The following is a 22,048-nucleotide window of genomic DNA, read 5'->3' on the forward strand; positions in this document are numbered from 1 at the left end:
GGAGAAAGTCAATGGGAGTGTGTCACTAATTGCAAAGTCGTAGTGAGTGTGTCATTATTTGCAAAGTCTTTGAGGGAATGTCACTATTTGCCAAGTGTCTGGGAGTGTGTCACCATTTGCAAAGTCTTTGAAGGTGTGTCACTATTTGCAAAGTCTTTGGGGTGAATCACTATTTGCAAAGTCTTTGAGGCTGTGTCACTAATTGCAAAGTCTTTGAGGGTGTGTCACTATTTGCAGTCATTTGTGTTACTTACCATGTGTGCATTATCCTAAGAATATGACTTAATTCATCTGACTTGCTCACTAAACTGCTTCAGAAGCCAATTGTTGCTTAAAGCGCCCACGATGTCTTGTGATCAGAATATAATTCTTCCTTTGCATGCAGAGAATAGTACATTGTGTCACAGGGTTAAAACAAAATCGTTCTGATGCATTATTATGGCTTAATATCTGGAGCTGTTAATTGAGGCCATCCTTGGTTTGGTAATTTGACATCACAAAGAGAACATTTCAGCATTGTTCTGTTGCAAAGATTAGTAAGCAAGAGAAACATTTTCCTGTCTCGCAAACAAATTTATCTTAAAAACACTGAACTAACATTCAATTTCAATGTTTTTACTTTTAAGCATTAAATAAAGCTAAGGTCTGTGAGGGAATATCTCAACTTTGCTCTCCACACTGACAGCTTTTCCTATTTGTGGTCCATCGCAGTATTTGGGAAGAGCTAAGCACAGTTCTATTATTCTTTAAATGATTGGTAAAAATTGGTCCAAAACTTGCCCCTCCCAAGTCTAGAGCTCTAGTTCTGAGTTCTGGATTCTCATCCAGAAGGATATTCACAATGACTTGGTCTGGGTACACTTCAATTTATCGTTTGTGATGCCCACAATATAGACCCAACTACCCTTGGGCAGTATCTTCTGAATGTGCAGCCTCCATCCCCTAGGATGACATGGGCAACAGCTAGGTACAGATCACCTAAGAATTCCCATCTGAGTCCCATAAATTAGTAAATTGTCACATGTACTGAGGTACAGTGAAAAACTTTGTTTTGCATGCCATCCAAACAAATCATTTCATCACATCAGTCCATTGAGGTAGTACAAGGGGAAAGCAATAACAGAATGCAGAATAAAGTGTTACAGTTACAGAGAAAGTACAGTGCAGGCAGACAATAAGGTGCAAGATCATGGCGAGGTAGATTATGAGGTTAAGAGTCCACCTTATCATACAAGGGGACCATTCAATAGTCTTATAACAGCAGAAAGTAACAAATTGTCCTTGAGCCTGCTGGTATTTGCTTTCAGGCTTTTGTATCTTCTGCCTGATTTTGGGGGGGGGGGGGGGGGGGGGATGCAGAGAAGAAAAAACTATCCGCTGTGGAAATTTATCACCATTTCTTCTTCAACGTTTGGTGTATATAGTGAGCACAATAACACACGGTCTCACTGCCACTTCTGCAAAGACGGTTAAGGGCGGGCATTAAATACTGGCCCTGCCAGTGATGCCCGAATATCACAAATGCTTAAAATAAACCCAATGGGCTGGCATAAGGATGAGTACTGAAATGGAAGGAGACACCTATCCAGACTTAATCAGCCTAAAACACCTTCCACAATTTCTCTTTACCCTCCACAGGAAAAATCCAACGACATAAGGAAATGACAAGAGCCGTCCTAGTAAAGTTAAAAATAAAAGTGCCTTACCAAAGCATCAAATACGAGGATGTCATATTTCTCTGTGTGAGAATGCTCCATCATGATGTTGAAGAGTGCATCCAGAGTGTCCTGAAGGAACTTTAATCATACAAAACAAAGGATAAGCCATTGATTTATTTTGACAGTAAATAGTTTTTACCCTAGTGACCTCTGAAAGATATGCCCTCACACATTTAGTTAGGACTGAACAACCGGAGGGTGGGAGAAATTTGGAACTTCCGCAAACAGCAACTGAACCCAAACCAACCGTAAATTTTAAATCTGTCATTGGAAAGTTTTTGATAACCAGAAGTATTATGGAGTTAGGTCAGAGATCATTCATGGTCTCACTTATTGGTGGAAAAATATTGAGAGATTAACCAGCCTGCTCCTGATCCCATCTTCCCATGGTTGTCTCCCCATGTGCCCAGCTTCCATAATAAGGTTCCATTTTCTGATGCCCTCAAAGATCTCCGCAGCCACAACACTCCCCTCCCCCATATGGTTCTGTTTCGGGAAACCTGTAAATATACTGTTTGCCAACAGGCAGTATGAACTACTCAGCTGAACAGATCACACGGCAGTAACTCCTGCCATTAATTTGAGGGTTTGGTATTCCAGCTACAGTTTCTACAATATGAACTCACATTAAAAAAATGTATTCAGAATTAGTTCAGGCAGAAAGCCACCAAGGCTGTGAGCCCTCAGATTTACAGACTCTATTAGGTGTTGCAGAGATACTGCTGTCAACAACTTATTGACCATGTAATCATACCAAGTTAAGGCCATTTGGCCCAGAGTACTTGTGCCAAAACTTTGAAAGAGCTAGCCAGTCTTACTTGCTGTTGCCTCATTGACTTTTACAAATAAACATTTAATTTTATTTAATCAATGGAGACACAAGAAACTGCAGTTGCTGGGATCTGGAGCAACAAACAATCTGCTGGAGGAGCTCAGTGGGTCAAGCAGCATCTGTAGGGAGAAGGAATTGTCGACATTTGGTATTGGTATTGGTTTATTACTGTCACTTGTACTGAGGTACAGTGAAAAACTTGTCTTGCATACCAATTGTACAGGTCAATTCATTACACAGTGCAGTTACATTGAGTTAGTACAGAGTGCATTGAGGTAGTACAAGTAAAAACGATAACAGTACAGAGTAAGTGTCACAACTACAGAGGAAGTGCAGTGCAAGTAGACAATAAGGTGCAAGGTCACAACAAGGTAGATTGTGAGGCCAAGAGTTCATCTCATCGTTTCAGGGTTTTTTGCCACATTTCGACCCAAAACATTCCTTTCCGCCCACAGATGCTGCTCCGCACACTGAGCTCCTCCAGCAGATTGTTTGTTACTATTTAATTAACTTCCACCTTCCCTTCAGGACATGGATTCCTGCAGCAACAATTTGTTGCATCAGTAACATTCTCCTAATTCTCTCCTCTGATTTTCCAATTCTCTGACCGGAAACTCTCTATTGGCCTCCTGTGTAACCCCCAGAGCTGTCACCATTTCAAGAGTAGTTTATCCCTGATGTGTATACTGGGCTCAACTACACTGAAGCTCCATAGAAAGGGAGTGTTACATAAAAGCTAATCAATTTGGTTTTCAAAATCTCTGCAGGTTAGATTAAAATAATAAACAGTTGTACATTTGTTCGAGAGATTTGTTATAATTCTAGTCATCTCCTTTCTAATCAATTGAAGTAATGCATTACCTAACAGATGGGAGGCCCCCAGGTACGTCTGCAGCAAAGAAGATGATGTGTTAATGAGTTTGCCTGAGGACTCAGCTGAAATGATCTTGATTACTATGTGTTTATTACTACAAAAATGAAAGACTCTGCAACTTCCCAGCTCTGAGTTCCCAGTTTTCTTCTTCTGATTCCGCTTCATTCTGAAGTCATTGACCTCAAATTTGGAGGATGCTTTTGGAAATCCATAAAATTATTAAGTGACATTGCAGAATACTTTAGATTCAGAGTTGTTCAGTTCAATTTATCTGGTCATTCTGATTTTCACAATGGATTTCTAATAGGTACGTACATTGCTTAATATTAATTATTGGACATTTTGAATATTTTAGTGCCAATAGATGACAGTAAACTACAAGAACGATTCAATTATGAAGATGTTCAGGCCATAGGAGTACAGTAGCTGAAGCTGCTATTAAGACGTTAGAACAAGACACATAGAAAAGTTGAAGGTTATCATGGTTCTGTGAATAGGGAATTGTTTACTAATTTATGAGAGTTCTTTGAAAACATGCTATGGATTGAGGGGAAATCAGTGGATGCACTCAGGTTTCCAGAAGACATTTGATAATATGCTACATCAAAGGTTATTGGGAAAATAGTGTTTATGATATAGGATGTAACATTTGAGATAGAAGGAAGATTGGTTGGCAAACCAGAAATGGAGAGTACGCACAAGTGGTGTATTATAAGGATCAGTGCTGGGGTCTCAGTGACTTGGATGAAGGCACTGAAAGTTTGGTAAATTTGCTAATGAGACAAAGATAGGAAAGTAATTGTGACGAAAATAAAAGGAAGGTACAAATATATAGGTTAAGAGAATGGGCAAAGATCCAGCAAATGGTGCAGAATGTGTGAAAGTGTTATTGTCTATTTTTCTCAGGAAAAATAAAGAAGCTTATTTTCCAAATGGTAAGAGATTGCAGAGCTCAGATGCAGAAGAATCTAGGTATCCTAGTGCATGATTTGCAAAAGGCCAGTGTGCAGGCTCAGCAAGTAATTAGGAAGTACAAGCAAGTACTATGCTCAGTTCTGGTCACCTCACTACAGGAAGGATGTGGAAGCCATGGAAAGGGTGCAGAGGAGATTTACAAGGATGCTGCCTGGAATGCGGAGCATGCCTTATGAAAGCAGGTTGAGGGAACTTGGCCTTTTCTCTTTGGAGCGACAGACGATGAAGGGGGACCTGATAGAGGTTTATAAGATGATGAGAGGCATTGATCAGGTAGATAGTCAGAGGCTTTTCCCCAGGGCTGAAATGGTGGCCACAAGACGACATAGGTTTAAGGTGCTGGGGAGTAGGTATAGAGGAGATGTTGGGGTAAGTTTTTTACTATAGAGTGGTGAGTACATGGAATGAGCTGCTGGCAACAGTGGGGGAAGCGGATACAATAGGGTCTTTTAAGAGACTTTTGGATAGGTACATGGAGCTGAGAAAAATAGAGAGCTATGGGTAAGCTTAGTAATTTCTAAGGTAGGGACATGTTCGGCACAGCTTTGTGGGCCAAAGGGCCTGAATTGTGCTGTAGGTTTTCTATGTTTCTATGCTTCTATTTAGTCCCTTGAACCTATTCTGTCATTCAATTGGGTCATGGCTAATCTGCAATTGCAGAGGCCTTGATAAAATCATTCTGCTCTGTACACAATAACAGATTTTGGTCTAGCTTCTTGGGAAGAAATCTTAATGGTAAACTGCGACTTTCCCTGAAGGAAAACCAATGAATCCTTGTCACTCTCAGACACATCACAGACATATCTATGATCCCCCATCCGGTACCGACTAGTTGAATCTTGGTTGATGATGAACTGCCATTTGAAGATGCGATATGGGGGTTTGCAAGAAAATTCAAGAAAAGTGGAGAAAAGAAATTCTGTGGGGCTGTATAGAACACAAAAGAGGGAGGTCACTCTGATTTAGTACAGGACTTGTCATACCTTAACTATCTCTTCCCCATCCACTATCTTCAGTTTCTCCAGGTTTTCTTCCAAGAGTTCTGGTTTCATTCTCCACTTCAGGAGGCCCAGCAGGCCCACTGTGTGAAAGAAAACAACCCATCATTATCCATGCTGGTCAACAAGGTTTACCTTCAGCCAAAGGCAAAAATCCTGCTAATGCTGTTGAACATGGAGCAAAGAGAGAAAATGCTGGCAATGATCAATGGGTTAAGTAGCACTTGTGAGGAAGAAGCAGAAGAATTTTCATCAGAAGGCAGCACCTATACTTTTAAATTTTAACCTGAAATTTGCAGCTCTCATTTAGTTACAGCTGATAGATGTGAGGCAAAAATGTTTTTGTACTATATATAGACAATTTTTTGAAATTTTAAGTCAATTTATCACATCAGCTCAAAGTGTTAGAGATTAAAGAGTAGTTTTGACTGCAGGGAATGGTAGAAATTCTCAGCATGCTTGAGAAGCAGAGTTGTGGTGAAAGGTTATCAACTGAAATATTTTCTTTCTGCCTCTGTCTCTCAGTCTCTCTCTCTCTCTCTCTCTCTCCCCACAGATGCTGCCTGACCTGCTGAGAATTTCCAGCAGTCTTTGTTTTCAGTTTTGTCTGTAGTGTCTTGCAATGCAGAATACTGCAGCCATCAATCTGTGGTGGTATAAGTAGCATCCACTGTTTGCTGTAATTAAGTAGATGACCAGGACACGAGGAGAACGTCATATGTTGCCATCAAACACCTTATACACTCATCTGAACAGCTAGAGTGGGACTCAGCTTAACATCTCAGCTGAAGCATTTTTCCTCTCCAAATACAAGTAATATTGCAAACTCACAGAATCATACAACATAGAAACAGGCCATTTGGCCCAACTCATTCACACCAACCAGTGGACACCCGTCCAAATAGAAAATACTTTCGGACTCTATGTTGCTTAATTCAATTTACCTGGTCATTCTGATTTTGGTAGTGAAGTTATACCAAATTGAGCTTAAAGAGTAGTTTTGACTGCAGGGAATGGTAGAAATTCTCAGCATGTTTGAGAAACAGAGTTGTGGTGAAAGGTTATCAACTGAAATATTCTCTTTCTGCCTCTGTCTGTCTGTCTGTCTCTCTCTCTCTCTCTGTCTCGCTGTCTCTCCACAGATGCTGCCTGACCTGCTGAGAATCTCCAGCAGTCTTTGTTTTCAGTTTTGTCTGTAGCAAATCTATTGCTTCTGCATTGAACCAAATCATCAACATGGATTATGTATTCAAGTTCTGGAGTGGAGTTTGAATACAAGACATTCCTGGCTCAAATTGATGCCAACTTCACTTTTTTTCAAAAATGCATTTTAGTTTTTGCTACAAAATTTATTTTTTTGCAGTCTTTCAGTATTAACATATACATAGCACTATTAGAAATCTCAAAATAAATATTAATGGCATTCTATGCCTGTGGCACATGTAGCACGAAGACCGACGTCCTTCCCGGTCGAGAGCCTGAAAACAATTCTGGACTAAGCTTTAGATTAAGATTGGTAATGATTTCAGAAAACAACACCTTTCTATCTTCAGAGTAGCATTAATAAGAGTACTTAGTGCCTGTGTAAATTTATTGAAGTAAACGTTATTATTGACGAGTTTTATGCACTATGCAAATAGAACATTTGGCAAGGAACTTCTTCATAGTGGAAAGCATCTGGTTATGACATCAACAGTGGGCACTGTGCTGTGGTGTCCCCTCTGTACATAGCAGGTCTGAGAACTACTCAATTATCTTCTCTTGGATAGCCTTGTGAAAAATATACAACGTTTATCCAGGCTTTTTGTCTGCATGGGTAACAGCAGATTGCACCATCACAAGGTTCACTTGTCAGATTTTATGAATGTTCCCAACAGTTCCAAGCTATCTCATCTTTGGTGCAATCATATTTAAATTTAGCCAACAAGAATGTTAAGAATTGCTTGCCTGAAAAAAAAGTTGACCAACAACTATTCGCCGATGATATCACTGTTGTTGGACAAATCACAGGTGGTGATGAGTCAGCATACAGTAGTGAGATAGGACACATGGTTGAGTGGTGCTGCAACAACAACCTCTCTCTCAACGTCCGGTAAACTAAAGAACTGATTGTTGACTTCAGGAAGGGGAAGAGGACAAACATGCGCCAGTCTACATTGGGGGATCGGCGGTGTTGAGGGTCAACAGCTTTAAATTCCTGAGCGTTAACATATTGGATAATCTGTCCTGGGCCCAGTACATAGATGCAATTACCAGGCAGGCATACCACTATCTTACTTTCTTCAAAGGTTAAGGGGGTTTGGTATGTCACTGAACACTCTAACAAACTTCTACAGATGTACTGTTAAAAGTGTCCTGCCTGGTTGCATCATGGTTTGGTATGGCAATTCAAATGTGCAGGAACATAAGCTGCAGAGAGTAGTGGACTCAGCTCAATACATCATGGGCACATCCCTCCCCACCACTGGTAGTATCTACAGGAGGTGCTGCCTCAAGAAGGCAATATCTATCATCAAAGATCCCCACCAACCAGGCCATGCCATCTTCTCACAGCTACCGACAGGCAGGAGGTACAGAAGCCTGAAGTCCCACACCACCAGGTTCAAGAATAGCTACTTCCCTTCAACCATTTGGTTCTTGAACCAACCTGTACAAGCCTAATCACTGCCTCAGTATAGCAGCATTATGACCACTTTGCACTTCAATGGACTTTGTTTTTGTTTATTCCAATTGTATTATTTCTTGTAAAAACTGTGTATAATTTATATTTAATTTGTTTTTCTTGTGAATGTAGTGTATCTGATGCTATGTGCCTGTGATGTTGCTCAAAGTAAGTTTTTCAATGCACCTGTACATACTCAACTTTGACTTTGAGCATATAAAGCTGTTGAAACTTCATGGGGACAATATTGCCCAAAAACTAGGGGTTAAAGAACTTTCCAAGGTTCCTTAAAAGTTTCCAAAAAGGTGTATTTATAGCTAAATGCCATCTTGACAAGAGTTTATGCTTCAGCCCTCTGGAGGATCATAAAAGGAACAGATTTCCATTAAAGTTGCCAACTAGCTCTGAATGAGGAAACTACACACCATTTTGGTGGCTAGTGATTGACCTAAAAATAATGGCTGACTGGGGATAAATTAGTCATGGCTGAGATTATATAAAAGTATTTCACCCTTGGTGGCTATGAAGAAATATATCAAGAGTTTTTTTATGCCATCATAAACAAGATGGTTATTGTGCCAACTTTCTTTAAATGTCAACCAAAGTACAGTACTTATGTACCTAAGGGTACCTTACAGAAGTTGTCAGGAGGAAGAGAGAGATTGTAAAGGAAAAGAATGTGGATGCTGGGAGTCTGAAATGAAACCGCTGGAAACACACAGCAGGTCAGGCAGCAGCTATGGAAGAGAAACAGTTTTGGGTTAATGATTGCTGATCCGAATAGGGAAAAGTTAGAAACTGAACATGGTTTAAGATACAGAGAAGGAGGGTTGTGGGTGGGGGGGGGGGGGGGGGGGGGTGTGGGGGAGAGAGAGAATAAAAAGAATGTCTGTGATTGGGAAGAGATGAAGAGAGTGACACAAGTTTTGGTGGTGACATCACAGCTGATTCGCCTGGAGGAGATGGGGGTGAATGAAGTCAAAGAAGAGAGAGAGGAAAACAAAGTTAAAGCTGTGAGATGCAAAACACTACATGGAATGCTTAAAATACTCAGCAGGTCAGGCAGCAGCTGTGGAGAAAGAAACATAGTTGATAGGTCATTGGCATCTTATAAGGAGACACTTTGAGCGGAGGGTAGGAGGAGGGAGCGGAGGTTGGGAAGAGGGACTGGAGGGCGGGAAGAGGGAGCCAAGGATGGGGGGAGGGAGCGGCGGAGGGAAGAGAGGATGGGAGGAGGGAACGGAGGGCTGGAGGAAGCAGTGGACAACTAGGCAGATGCTGAATGGGAGAGCAACAGAGCACTGGAGGGTGAGGTAGACCCCTTCCCTCCTATGTTACCCTCCCCCACCAGGGGTTCCCACCTCATGTGCAGGAACTCATGCGCCCTCTCACACAATTCCTAGCCATTCCAAACATGCTGCTTTATATCAGCCACCACACTCCACACCTCCTGTGGAGGTAAATGAGCTTCATCTCTAGCTCCAGACTTGAGTGCCAACACTATTGTTGTCAGTATTGGTGCTGCTAGGAATATTTAAATCATAATAATCAGAGATTAGCCTGAAAAATGCATGCTTTGTCCAAACTTTCCAACAGGATCTTATTGTCACCACAGCACTAATTTAGCACCTGATTTCAACTCCCCAAGGAATGGCATCTCTTCATGAGGCAACTAATTGGCTCCAATGTGCTTTAAGGCATCCAGACACCATGGAAGGTGTTATATAAACCCAAGTATTTCCTTGGATTCCTTATGTAGCTCTTTGGACACCTGACAACATAACAACCAGCCAGCCTTTGCAGTCATTGTTTTTGCATTAAAATCATGACAAACTCGATGCCCCTGATTTGACCACCCTTCCAAACCTCCAGCAACAACCAAACTAAATTGGTATGAAGCTCTAGCACATGCGTACCATTCTGTGTGAGTTTTGTGGAGCACACAAGTGAAGTGATGACGAAGGTGTCTCTGAAACTGTTGGAGAGACCTGCATTTGTATTACTGCGGCTGAGTGTGGAGCCTTTATAATCTGAGGCTTGACGGGTAGATTGCAGCCTGGAGTATATACTGGCATCTTCCATCTTCTTGCTGTCACCCTGTAACCACAAACAAACCGAGAATGAGATAAAATATATTTTATAACACATGATCTGGGTAGGTAAATGCATCATTTGGTGTTGGATTGAACTATTATAGGCCTTTATAGATGTTTGCAGATTCTATCCTCACTGCACCATGTCAACTAACGTTGCCTAGAGATACAGGCAGGGGTTACTAGAGCTGGTCATGGGGGTAATTGGTAATTAGTTTATTATTGTCACATGTACCAAGATATAGTGAAAAACTTTGTTTTGCATGTCATCCATACAGATCATTTCAAAATATAAGTACATTGAGATAGCACAAGGGAAAAGCAGTAACAGAATGTAAAATTTACAGTTGAAGTGCAGTGCAGGTAGACAATAAGGTACAAGGCCATGACAAGGTATATTGTGAGGTCAGGAGTTCATCTTTATTGTACAAAAGGCCCGTTCAATAGTCATATGACAGTGGGACAGAAGCTGTCCTTGAGCCTGGTGGTACGTGTTCTCAAGTTTTTATATCTTTTGCTTGATGGAAGGGGGAATAAGAGAGAATGTCTGGGGTGGGTGGGGTCTTTGATTATGTTGGCTGCTTTTCTGAGGCAGCGGGAAGTGCAGACCATGGAGTCCATGGAGGGGAGGCTGGTTTCCATGATGTGCTGAGCTGTGTCCACAACTCTCTGCAATTTCTTGTGGTCTTGGGCAGAGTGGTTGCCATAGCAAGCTGTGATGCATCCAGATAGGATGCTTTCTATGATGCATTCATAAAACTGGTGAAGATCAACGGGGACATGGCGAATTTCCTCAGCCTTAGGCCCTGGGCAGGAAGGGGACTCATAAGGCCAGTGAAACAGTGTCAAAGCACAAGTTGACAATTTTACAAGAGGAGGAGAAATCGATTCCTTTGTAACACTAGAGGCAGAACAATGATGCAGCAGTACTGTTGTCTAACAGGTTCAGCAACAGTTCAATCCCAACCTCCGGCCAAGTGGGTTTTCCCCGAGTTTCCTCCCATATCCCAAAGACATGCGGGTTGGTAAGTTAACTGGTCACTGTAAATTGCCCCTAGTGTGCAGGTGAGTGGTAGAATCTGAACGGAGTTGATGGGAATGTGGGGAGAATAAAATGGTTTTCAAGTTAATGTTGATTGTTTGTGGCTTCTGTGCTGTTTGACTCCAAAGGAATTAAAAAAAACTGGTGTAAAGTTGGCCTTCAAACCCCAAGAGATAGTCTCCTCAATCATAATCAGGAATCAATTTATTACAAGAATATAAATTAAGTTCAGACTGTTAAATGTAATTAGATCCTCTCTGACTGAATTAGCTTGTTCAAATAGCCTTGTGGGAATATGTCAATTCTTCATAATCACATGCAGACATGTTGTCATACGTGGTGCCACAGGGACACACCGAAATACATGGAAGCAGGTTATTAAACTCACATAGTTGGGATTGGCATTTTCACATCATGCAGGAGTTTTCCAAGCGCATTTATCAACTCCACTCCCATATTCCTTCAACTTCTTTCCCCTCATTCTCTTATCTGATATAATCGAGAATTCACACGATCCTTGCCTGAAACACTGAGCTTGGAACTGAATCCCCAGCATCTCGGCTCTCCGTGTGAAGAGGTTCCTTCTGCCTTGTTTTAAGCCCTTTTCATTTAATCTCGTCAATGTGTCCCTTTGTTCAGCTTACACTGTCCCACATTTCCATAATTTTAGAATATCTCTATTTAATTTGTTTTATTTGAATGGAAAAAGCTCCAATCTTTCATTTATTTATTCTGTTCATACTTTGCTGTGCCAAGCAGCATCCCAGAGAGTTTGCAGCTTTCCCTAAAGCCTCACTTCCTCCCCTCTATCCTTTGCACACTATTGCAACTGTGACCTTGTTAAAGTTTTATGTAAGCTCATTATTGTCTCTTGACTTGGAGCATGTAGTTGAATTTCTGCTAATATGACAGGCAAATATGCACATCGTGTCAAATTAAATGCTTAGAAATTTAATTGAACCTCTTTTTTCCAGCATTATGCAAATGAAGATTGTTAAACCATGGGGATAAAACAAAATACCAACTTCTGCCACATTGCAAGGAAAATTAGACCATGTTGTCCTGGATGCATCTGTTGTAAGCATTAGCAGAACAACATGCACCGTACAGCACAGTGCCTGATTGCTAAACCTGTCAGATAAATAAATTAGAGACACAAGAGACTATAGATTCTGGGATCTGGAGTGAAAAACAAGCTGCTGGAGGAACTCAGATGGTCAGGCAGCATCTGTGGAGGCAAAGGGATCGTCGATGTTTTGGGCTGGGACCCTGATGCAAGGTCTCAACCCAAAACATTAACTATTTCTCAGCCTTCACAGATGCTGCCTGACCCACAGAGTTCTTCCAACAGTTTGTTTTTGCTACAGGTAAATAAATTGCTTACTTTCTTCTAAGGACCTCCTCAAAGTAGACTGACCCTCACCAACACCCACAATATGTACCCTTGGCATCAAATATCTGTCTCCACATACTAGTGAAGTATTAACAGACTCCAGCCTGCCTCATCCAATTCCCAACCATTTCCCAATACCCCAAACTAGGTTCTGCCAGTTCTAATCCTCCACTCTCAAACCTGATGCCACCCTCCCGAATCCACCCCAATCCTGTCCTGAGTGCAAGTGGCAGCTCTCCCCTGAGCCGCAGAAGAACTTAAAACCCAGCACATCTCTCCACTTCTCCAACACCACCTGATGATCTCAGGCTCGCAGTCCCTCCCACCACACCACAATTTCTGGGCTCCAATGCACCATCCCTACCTCTCCCCCTCCACCCCAGCCGCAGCACAGGTCCAGTTGGGCAGAGTCTCGGCAAAGGATCATCCAACAGCAGACCTTCAGCCTCAAATGGCTGTCTGATGCCTTGAAGCCTGAGGCCCTTTACACGTAATTCACCCCCACAGTGCCTCACCAATCCCTCACACCCTGGCGGGCAATGGGAAAAGCTAAACAATGCTCGGAGAGGAATGTTCAGCTTTCCCAGCTCATTCGGCAATACAGCTGATAGAGAGGGATCAGTCCGGCCGAGTGTCAAACTGAACTTGGACAGTGCCAACAAGCCATTGTAATTCTACTTACAATGAATGATTCCCTTGACAGGTAATGGTAGGTAATTCAAGAGTAATTCAATGAGCATGTTACCTCCCTGAATTAGTCAATTGCTAGTTAAATGGGTGAACCAATGCTGAGTACTTGAATTTTTTTTACAGTGAAAACTTCATTGTACTTCAATAAGAATACAAGAAATAGAAGCGGGATGAAGCCATGCAGCTGCTTGAGGTTGCTCCAGCATTCAGTAAGATAGTGATTGATCTAATCCTTGGTCTCACATTTTCCTGCTTGATCCCCACAACCCTGCAGTCCAAAATCTTCCCATTTCAGCCTTCATTATAATACTAGGATTCACCGGGGGAAACATCCACTCAGCATTTACCCTTCAAACACCCTCAGAATCTTGTTTGTTTCAATGAGATTACTTCTCACACTTCCAAACTCTGGAGTACAGACCCAGCCTGCTCAGTCTTTCCTCATAAGACAACCCTTTCAGCAGAGAAAAATACCTTGTGAACCTTCTCCGTACTGCTTCTAAAGTATATACTTCCTTAGGTAACAAGACAAATCGATGCACCATACTCCAGCCAATACAGTTGTAACTAGATTTCCTTACTCCCTGTTCTTCAGCTCTGTTGCAATATAGTCCAGAACTCTACTTGCTTTCTTAATTACTTTCTGTACCCATATACTAGCTCTCTGTGTTTTCACCAGATCTCCCTGAGCACTAACATTTAACAGTCTCACACTATTTAAATAATATTTTGCTTTTATATTCTTCCTTCCAAAGTAGAGAACCTCACATTTCCCTTTACTATATTTCATCTGCCACCATTTTGCCTACATGCTGAACCACATGTCTATATCCCTTGGCAGATACTCTTATCACAGCTTAGTTCACCAACTATCTTGGTATCATCACAAATGTAGATGTATTACACTCAGTCCCTTTATCTAAGTCTCCAGTACAGATTTAAATAGCCAAGGACCCTGATTTCTGAAGCATCCCACTACTTTAAGTTTGAAAATGGTTTATTCATCCCTACCCTTCATTTTCTGATGTTTAACTAATCCCTGTCCAGAGTAATAACCCTTATTTCAGAGGCACAGAATCATGCAGCACAGAAGCAGGCCCTTCAGCCCACTGCGACCATGACAGCCATCAATTATCTATCTACAGTAATCCCACTACCCAGCATTTGGCCTGTGGTCTTCTATGCCATGTTGCTTCAACTACACATTTAGGGCAGCAAAGTGGCACAGCCAGTAGAGCCGCTGCCTCACAGTACCAGAGACACTGGTTCAATCCCAACCACTATTTGTGTGGAGTTTGCACATTCTCCCTGTGACTGTGTGGGTTTCCCCTAGGGTGCTCCGGTTTTCTCCCACATCCCAAAGACGTGCAGGTTGGTGAGTTAATTGGCCACTGTCATTTGTCCCTAGTGTGTAGGTGAGTGGTAGAGTCTGAGAGAAGGAATCTGAAAATGTGAGAATAAAAAAATTGGGTTACTGTAGGTTTAGTGTAAATGAGTGGTTGATGGTTGGCACAGACTCAGTGGGCTGAAGAGTCTGTTTCTGCACTGTATCTCTCCGTGAATCTCTGAATCCAAACGCTCTGAGTACCTGCCTCCACCAACCACTCAGGTTTCAACCACCCTCTGGGTGAAAAAATTCTTCCTCAAAACTTCTCTAAATCACCTACCCATTACCTTAAACCTCTGCCCTCTGGTTATAGCTGTTCTGCTAAGGGGAAAAATACTTAACTATCTACGCTCATCACAATTTTGAACTTAATTTCAACAAATGCGAAGTGAATAGGGGTAGGACATTCAGTAAATGTCACCAAGAAATGTTGATGAATAGAGGGACTTTGGGGTTCAAGTCCATGGTTCCCTGAAAGTAGCAACACAGGTGTTGTGGTGAAGAAGGTGTATGCTATGCTTTCCTTCATAGGTTGGGGCACAGAGTATGAGGTTTGGGACATTATGTTGCAACTTTACAAAACACTGGTTTAACCGCACTTGGAATACTGGGTGCAGTCCTGGTCACCATACTATAGGAAGGATGTGATTACACTGGAGAGAGTGCAGAAGACATTCACTGGCATGTTGCCTGGATTGGAGGACTTTAATTATGCCGAAAGATTGGATAAACTGGGTTTGCTTACTCTGAAGTATAGGAGACCAAGGGGTGACCTGATGGAGGTATATAAGATTATAAGTCATAGATAGGGTATCTACCCTCTCGCATGCAATCACACCCTAGCATGGGGAGCAGAACTGAACACAGCATTCCAGCCAAACTAATGTCATTTACCTTAACACCATAACCTCCCTACGCTTATACTCCAAGCCCAAGCTAATGAAGGTAAGTACCCCATATGTCTTCTTAACCACCATTTCTACCCATGCTACTGCTTTCAGGGCTCCTTGGAAAGGTATACCAAGAACCCTCAGTACTTCCTAAGATCCTACCATTCACTGAATACATCCTAGTCTTCCAAATCTACTCAAAATGCATCACTTGACATTTTCAGGATTAAATTCCATCTGCCATAGCTCTGCCCATCTTGTCAATTCACCAACACAGTTATGTCATCGAAGATTACTCTCTTCACTATGAATACTTTCACATGGCACTTCAATAAATTCCTTTCAGGAATCCACAGACAACAGGTCCATTAATTCCTCTTTATTTATCCTATAGGCATACTAATTATACCCGTGACTTTTTCAGTGTGGTTAGAAGGGTTCTGTGGACCTACTTGTATGTACAATAAATACTCCTTCAATCCTGGTTTTATTAGCAATGTCAAAACTTTTGCTGGACTAAGGTCAAATGTTGTAAAATAGTGACAAGAGTTACAAGCTGTTTTCGAAACTCCCACTTTGTTCATTTGGAGAAACACAAGAGGTAAGAGAACTTTCCACAGTCTGATAGCTGTGGAAGGTCAATGTATGAATGATGAAGGAGAACATTGAACCTTTCAGTCCCAGTTGTCAGAAGAAGAAACACAAAGTACATTTGCCTGTCAGTGGAGTGAAGAGAGAGATGGAAATGGATAAAATGCCATTTGTGATATCTGCTTTCAGGGAAACCATTGCACCATAACACACCAGCTGTTAGTGAGCCAGGACAGGATAAGATGAGATTTATTTCTGTCTATCTTGACACAAAATAATATCAAACATTTTGAATATAACAATTAGATTTCCCACAGTGTTTTATCTTCACTTATCAAAAAAAAATTGTGTGTTATCTTTATTCCACAAGGCACTGGGCCAGACTCTCCTGGCATATTAACCATGAGTTTAAGCAGCACATTATTGTTAGTCAATACACTGTCAGCTGGAAATCCCCATAAGTTACAGTGCCTCACTCCTAATAGCCTTCAACCTCCTTGTGACTGTGAAGGAATTTTAGAGAGTAGTGGACACTGCCTGGTCCATCACGGGCACAGCCCTCCCCACCAGTGACAGCATCTACAGAAGGTGCTGCCTCACAAAGGCGGCATCTATCACCAAGGCTCCCCACCATCTGGGTCATGCCCTCTTCTCACAGCAACCATCAGGCAGGAGGTACAGAGGCCTTAAGTCCCACACCACTAGGTTCAGGAACAGCTACTTTCTGACAACCATCCGGTTCTTGAACCTACCAGCACCACCCTAACCCTATCTCAGCAACAGAGCACTACAGACCACCTCTTGTACTACCTTGGGCACCACAGACTTATCTTTGATTGTGTCTTTGGTTTTTTTTGCACTAAGGTCTTGCTTTTGCACAGTCTTTTATAACTGTATGGTATAATTTTTTGTATAATTTATATTCTATGCATTGTCTGTACCTACATTTCTGTGATGCTACTGCAAACAAGTTTTTCAATGTACCTGTACCTCACTGTACTTGCGCACATGACAATAAACTCGACTTGACTTGAAATATTTCTGCATTAATCTCCAAACAAACAATGCAGAAAGTTAAGGCTGACAATTAACAACAGCCCTTTTTGTTGAGAAAATGTATGCTCCAAGAGTGCTACACAACCCCTCTGACCCAAAAGAAGTGTTGAGAAATATTTTTTTTAAATTACAATAAATGAGCTAAATAGTAAAAAGGTTAGATAAACTGCTGAATTGTCATGAAAATCAAACTGATTCAAATATCACTCCAAAACAGCATCCTGTTTTGGTGACCCCAGTGTGCCCACTACTCTGTGGTCAGATGTTAATGTCTTTAGCACAAGTAGGTGTGAGCAATGCATACTGCCTCACAACCAGTGATGAAGAAAAATAAATAAACAAAACCCTCCTCAACCTTTTCTTTATTTCTTACACATTGTCCTACTGATCTAATGCCCATATCATCTTTAGCCTTGATGTTTTGCTCAGCATTTGGAAGTGTAATGGGGTGTTTAGGCACTTAGAAATGAGAATAATATTACTACTGATGCTACATGACAAAGGAAAAGCATAATAAACATACCGTAAATCCTGAACTCTACTCTGAAGTTAGTTGTGGCAATAGCCAAAAAGAACACAGGTCCGACACACTGAATTTACAAATGGTGGTTGGGAAAATTCCTTCATAAAAATGCATTGGGTAGAGATCAATACTTAACCTCCAAGATGATTGTGAATATTGTAGTGAGTTTGACTTGGGCACCACTCCTTTGTTGCTGGTCAACAGGTTGAAATCCCTAAGAACACCATCATGGCAGTACCAGCGTTATAGAACCTGCAATGGTTGGAGCAGAAGGCTCACCATGTCTTTTCAGGGTAAACGGGAAAAGGCAATGAATGTAACATTTCTAATATCAGTCACCTCCAGAGACTCAGTAAATAAATGCCCCATCCTATTCCTTATGCTACCTTCTGGATCTGATTGGCACTAAAATTTAGTCTTGCCTCAAAAGATTGTGGATTGATGTTTTGCAGAATAGAAAACATTGGAACTTGGATCCTTTTTCCAGGCCTGAAGTGGATATTGGGAATTTTCCTCTATCATACCTATCGAAAATGGAACAGTACAGTACAGGAACAGGTCCTTCGGCCCACGATGTTGTGCCGTACTAATTAGACTAGTAATTAAAAACCGACCTGAACTCATCATATGTCAAATGTCAATGTTAATAAATCTGATAATCCCTTCTGCCTACACAGTGTTTATATCCCTCCATTTTCTGCATATTCATATGCCTATCTAAGAGCCTCTTAAATACCTCTATTGTATTTGCCTCCACTACCACCACTGACAGCGCATTCCAGATACCCACGACTCTCCTTTGAACTTATCCCCTCTCACCTTAAATGCATGCCCTCTGGTATTAAACATTCCAACTCTGGGAAAAGGATACCAGCTGTCTATCTATGTCTCTCATAATCTTATAAACTTCTACCAGGTCTCCTCTCAACCCCTGTCACTCCAGAGAAAACAACCCAAGTTTGTCCAACCTCTTCTTATAGCACATGACCTCTAATCAAGGCAGCATCCTGGTAAACCACCTCTGCGCCTCTCCAAAGCCTCCATATCCTTCTTACAATAGAATGACCAGAATTGAATGCAATACTCCGATGCAGCCTAACCAGAGTTTTATAAAGCTGCAACATAACTTCCCGACCCTTGAACTCAGTGCCTCAACTAATAAAGGCAAGCATGCTGTACACCTTCTTTACCACCCTATCAACCTGTACAGCCACTTTCAGGAAGCGATGGACTTGGACCCCAAGATCCCTCTGTACGTCAACATTGTTAAGGGTACTGCCATTAACTGTGTAATGTCCCTTTACATGTGATCTCCCTACCTGTCTGGGGTTGCATGATGCCTTGTAATGAAAGGCATTCCATTCCCAGCATCAGAATCCCTTCCCAAGTTGATTGCAAACATTCACCAAAGTAATACAACTCAGTATTACATAATTAAATATTAGACATAGCAATCCAAAATCAATTCTATGCATTTTCAGGTAATATACTACTGTCAGGAGATCAATGTTTGTCCGAATTTTGTAAATCCAAGACCACATACCTTGTACACCAGCAATTCATGACTACCATCCTGCAATGTCGTACCGTCATCTTTCATCAGCCTTACGAAGGCCATTGCAAAATTTTTCTCACTTTTATCTTTTGCTGTAAGTTATAAAGAAAATAATGCTCATCAAAATTTGAAGACTGTGTAGGGAGGACAACAGAGTGCAGGGAAAGCCAAAGAGCACACTGAGAGTGAGGTGAAAGAACTGAATTGGAATTAGTTTATTAGGGTCACAGTGAAAAGCTTTTGTTTGTGTGCCATCCTGACAAATCAGCCATACATAAGTACATCAAGGTAGTAAAAAGAAAACAGAATGCAGAATATAGTGTAGCAGCTACACAGAAAATGAGATGCAGGAAAACAAATAAAGTGCAAGGGCCATGACGAGGTAGATTGGGAGATCATCTTTAGCACATGAGACATCTGTTCAAGAGTCTGATAACAGCAAGACAGAAGCTGTCCTCCAGTCTGGTGGTACGTGCTTTCAAGCTTTTTTATCTTCTGCCCGATGGGAGAGGGGAGAAGAGAGCATGACTGGGGTGAGGGGGGTCCTTGATTATCTTGGCTGTTTTCCTGAGGCAAAAGGAAATGTAGACAAAGTTAATGGAAGGGAGGCTGGTTTGCATGGTGGACTGAGCTGTGTTCACAACTCCCTGCAGTGTGAGAGGGGAGAGATTTTGAGAGGAAATAGTGCCTGCGGGGAAATGGAGCAGGAAGCGAATGAGTGGGTGGAGAATGCATGCACAGTCAGGGGAGGTGCAATTTGCCACCTTGCCATACTTTGGCTGTCTTTCTCGATGAAATATGGTGCATAAATATAACTGGTTCTTAAACGCAAGCTATACTTACATTCTTGTGATGATCTGTGTCTAAACATAAACCTCAGGTGTATTCTTTGCATTTCTTCCATTGGAATAGCCAACTAGTAAAAGGCAGAAGTGTGAGAAAATCAGTCAGTGTTATTCATTAACATGCTAATTCAGACAGAATGTTATATTTCACTTTTCACATTTTCCAAACAATTCTCCTTCATTTAATTTCCTCAGTATTCGCCTATTCAAGCCTGTATTGAGAAGAAATGTAAGGATTTTGGAGTAGGCATTGTAATTGAAGTTCACACTTTGACTGAGAATTTCCTCCTCCTCCTCTGCTGTTGGAAACAAAAGTAAACAGAATTCTGCTCTACGTCTGGTGAAATAGTAGGGGTATAGGAGGGCACAGTGCCAGGAACTCTGGGCCAGAATTTGCTGGGAATTCCCAAACTATTAGCATTTAACCAACTTCCCCCAACCCCTCATCCTATCACCAACATCAACCAACATGCCTTGGAGGGATTACACACAGAAACACTGAACTTGCTGGATTTCCCAGTTGTGTTCCGACGTGAATTCCACAAGGAATCCAATGGTAGAGCATGATCTTGCTAAATCCACCAGCAGTGATACTGAGGAATATTCCACTGAACATGCACCAGTATAGTCACAGCATAGCAACATATGGCCTTTCACTTGAATGGAGAGGAACAGCTACAAGGGAGAAAGACAAGTAATATTTTACTGAACTATCTGAGTTTGCTTGAACATATATAGATTTTTTAAAACTCTGTTTTGTGGTTTAATTTTTTTAAATATGTTCTCCTATGTTATTAATTATTTAATTTTATTTTTTATAATTTGACTGTTTCTGATTGGCAATCAATAGCCAGCAAAATCAGTGGCACAGTTTTCTCAGCTGTCAAAGATCTTTTCAGCCATTCCATAGTCAGGGCTTGTCATGGCTTCACCCACTTGGAAGTACTACATCACCGAAGGCCTTGCCATAATTTTAGGTCTCATCATTTAGGATCAGAACAACATTTACCAGCAAGTTGATAGAGGTAACTCTTTCATTTGTCTTTTGTATACATCAGCAGTTCACCACTGGCGGCAACAATTTGTGGCTCAATGTCTTGACTTTAATTGAGGTAGAAATACATCCTTGTTACCTTGGACTAAATCTCCAAATAAGCAGTGATGTGTTGTACTTCATATCCAAAAGTTCCACTGAAGTGTACAAACTTGTCAGGAACAACATTGCACTTTTAGTTCACATGACTGAGGACCACTGTGTTTTAAGATTAATATGATGTATATGACTTGATGAGTATGCCACCACTATCACAGACTTTATCAGCAAGTGTGTGGAGGACTGTGTACCAAAGAGGACAATACAGGTGTTCCCAAACAGGAAGCCATGGATGAACCAGGATATCCACTCCCTACTGAAGGAGAGGACCGCTGCACACAAATCTGGTAATCCTGATCCGTACAAGAAAGCAAGGTATGACCTTCGTAAAGCTCTAAGGGATGCCAAGAGACAATACCAACTCAAAATAGAGTCCCTGACCAGCCACCAGTTATGGCAGGGCCTACATGTCATAACAGGCTACAAAACGAAGTCAGGCGGCATAGCTAACAACAGCGCATCCCTTCCTGATTAACTTAACGCATTCTATGCACGTTTTGAACAAAAAGGAAGTGGATTGTCACCATCCACTCTGATAGCCAACAATGCAGCTGAACCTGTGATCACAGTGGAGGACGTAAGATCAGTCTTCCGAAGAGTGAACACGAGGAAAGCACCTGGCCCAGATGGTGTCCCGGGCCGCGTGCTCAGATCTTGTGCTGATCAGCTGGCAGAAGCATTTGTGGACATATTCAACCTCTCCCTGCTTCAATCTCAGGTTCCCTCCTGTTTTAGGAAGACCACTATCATCCTGGTACCAAAGAAAAGCAA

General features: G+C 41.6%; 1 protein-coding gene across 2 annotated transcripts in view; it reads right to left on the bottom strand.

Moving 5' to 3' along the window:
* The window catches only part of LOC127569055 (dedicator of cytokinesis protein 2-like), a 528,829-nt gene that overhangs the window by 387,615 nt on the left and 119,166 nt on the right, over positions 1–22,048 (bottom strand). For both annotated transcript variants that reach the window (XM_052013336.1, XM_052013337.1), the window contains exons 16-20: positions 20,123–20,195; positions 19,268–19,371; positions 9,976–10,156; positions 5,383–5,480; positions 1,707–1,796 (exon numbers count right to left, since the gene is read on the bottom strand). In XM_052013336.1, the coding sequence (XP_051869296.1) occupies positions 1,707–1,796; positions 5,383–5,480; positions 9,976–10,156; positions 19,268–19,371; positions 20,123–20,195 (546 nt within the window). The remainder of the gene's footprint in view (positions 1–1,706; positions 1,797–5,382; positions 5,481–9,975; positions 10,157–19,267; positions 19,372–20,122; positions 20,196–22,048) is intronic.

The sequence above is a fragment of the Pristis pectinata genome, chromosome 4 (genome assembly GCF_009764475.1).
Source record: "Pristis pectinata isolate sPriPec2 chromosome 4, sPriPec2.1.pri, whole genome shotgun sequence".
Classification (NCBI taxonomy): Eukaryota; Metazoa; Chordata; class Chondrichthyes; order Rhinopristiformes; family Pristidae; genus Pristis; species Pristis pectinata.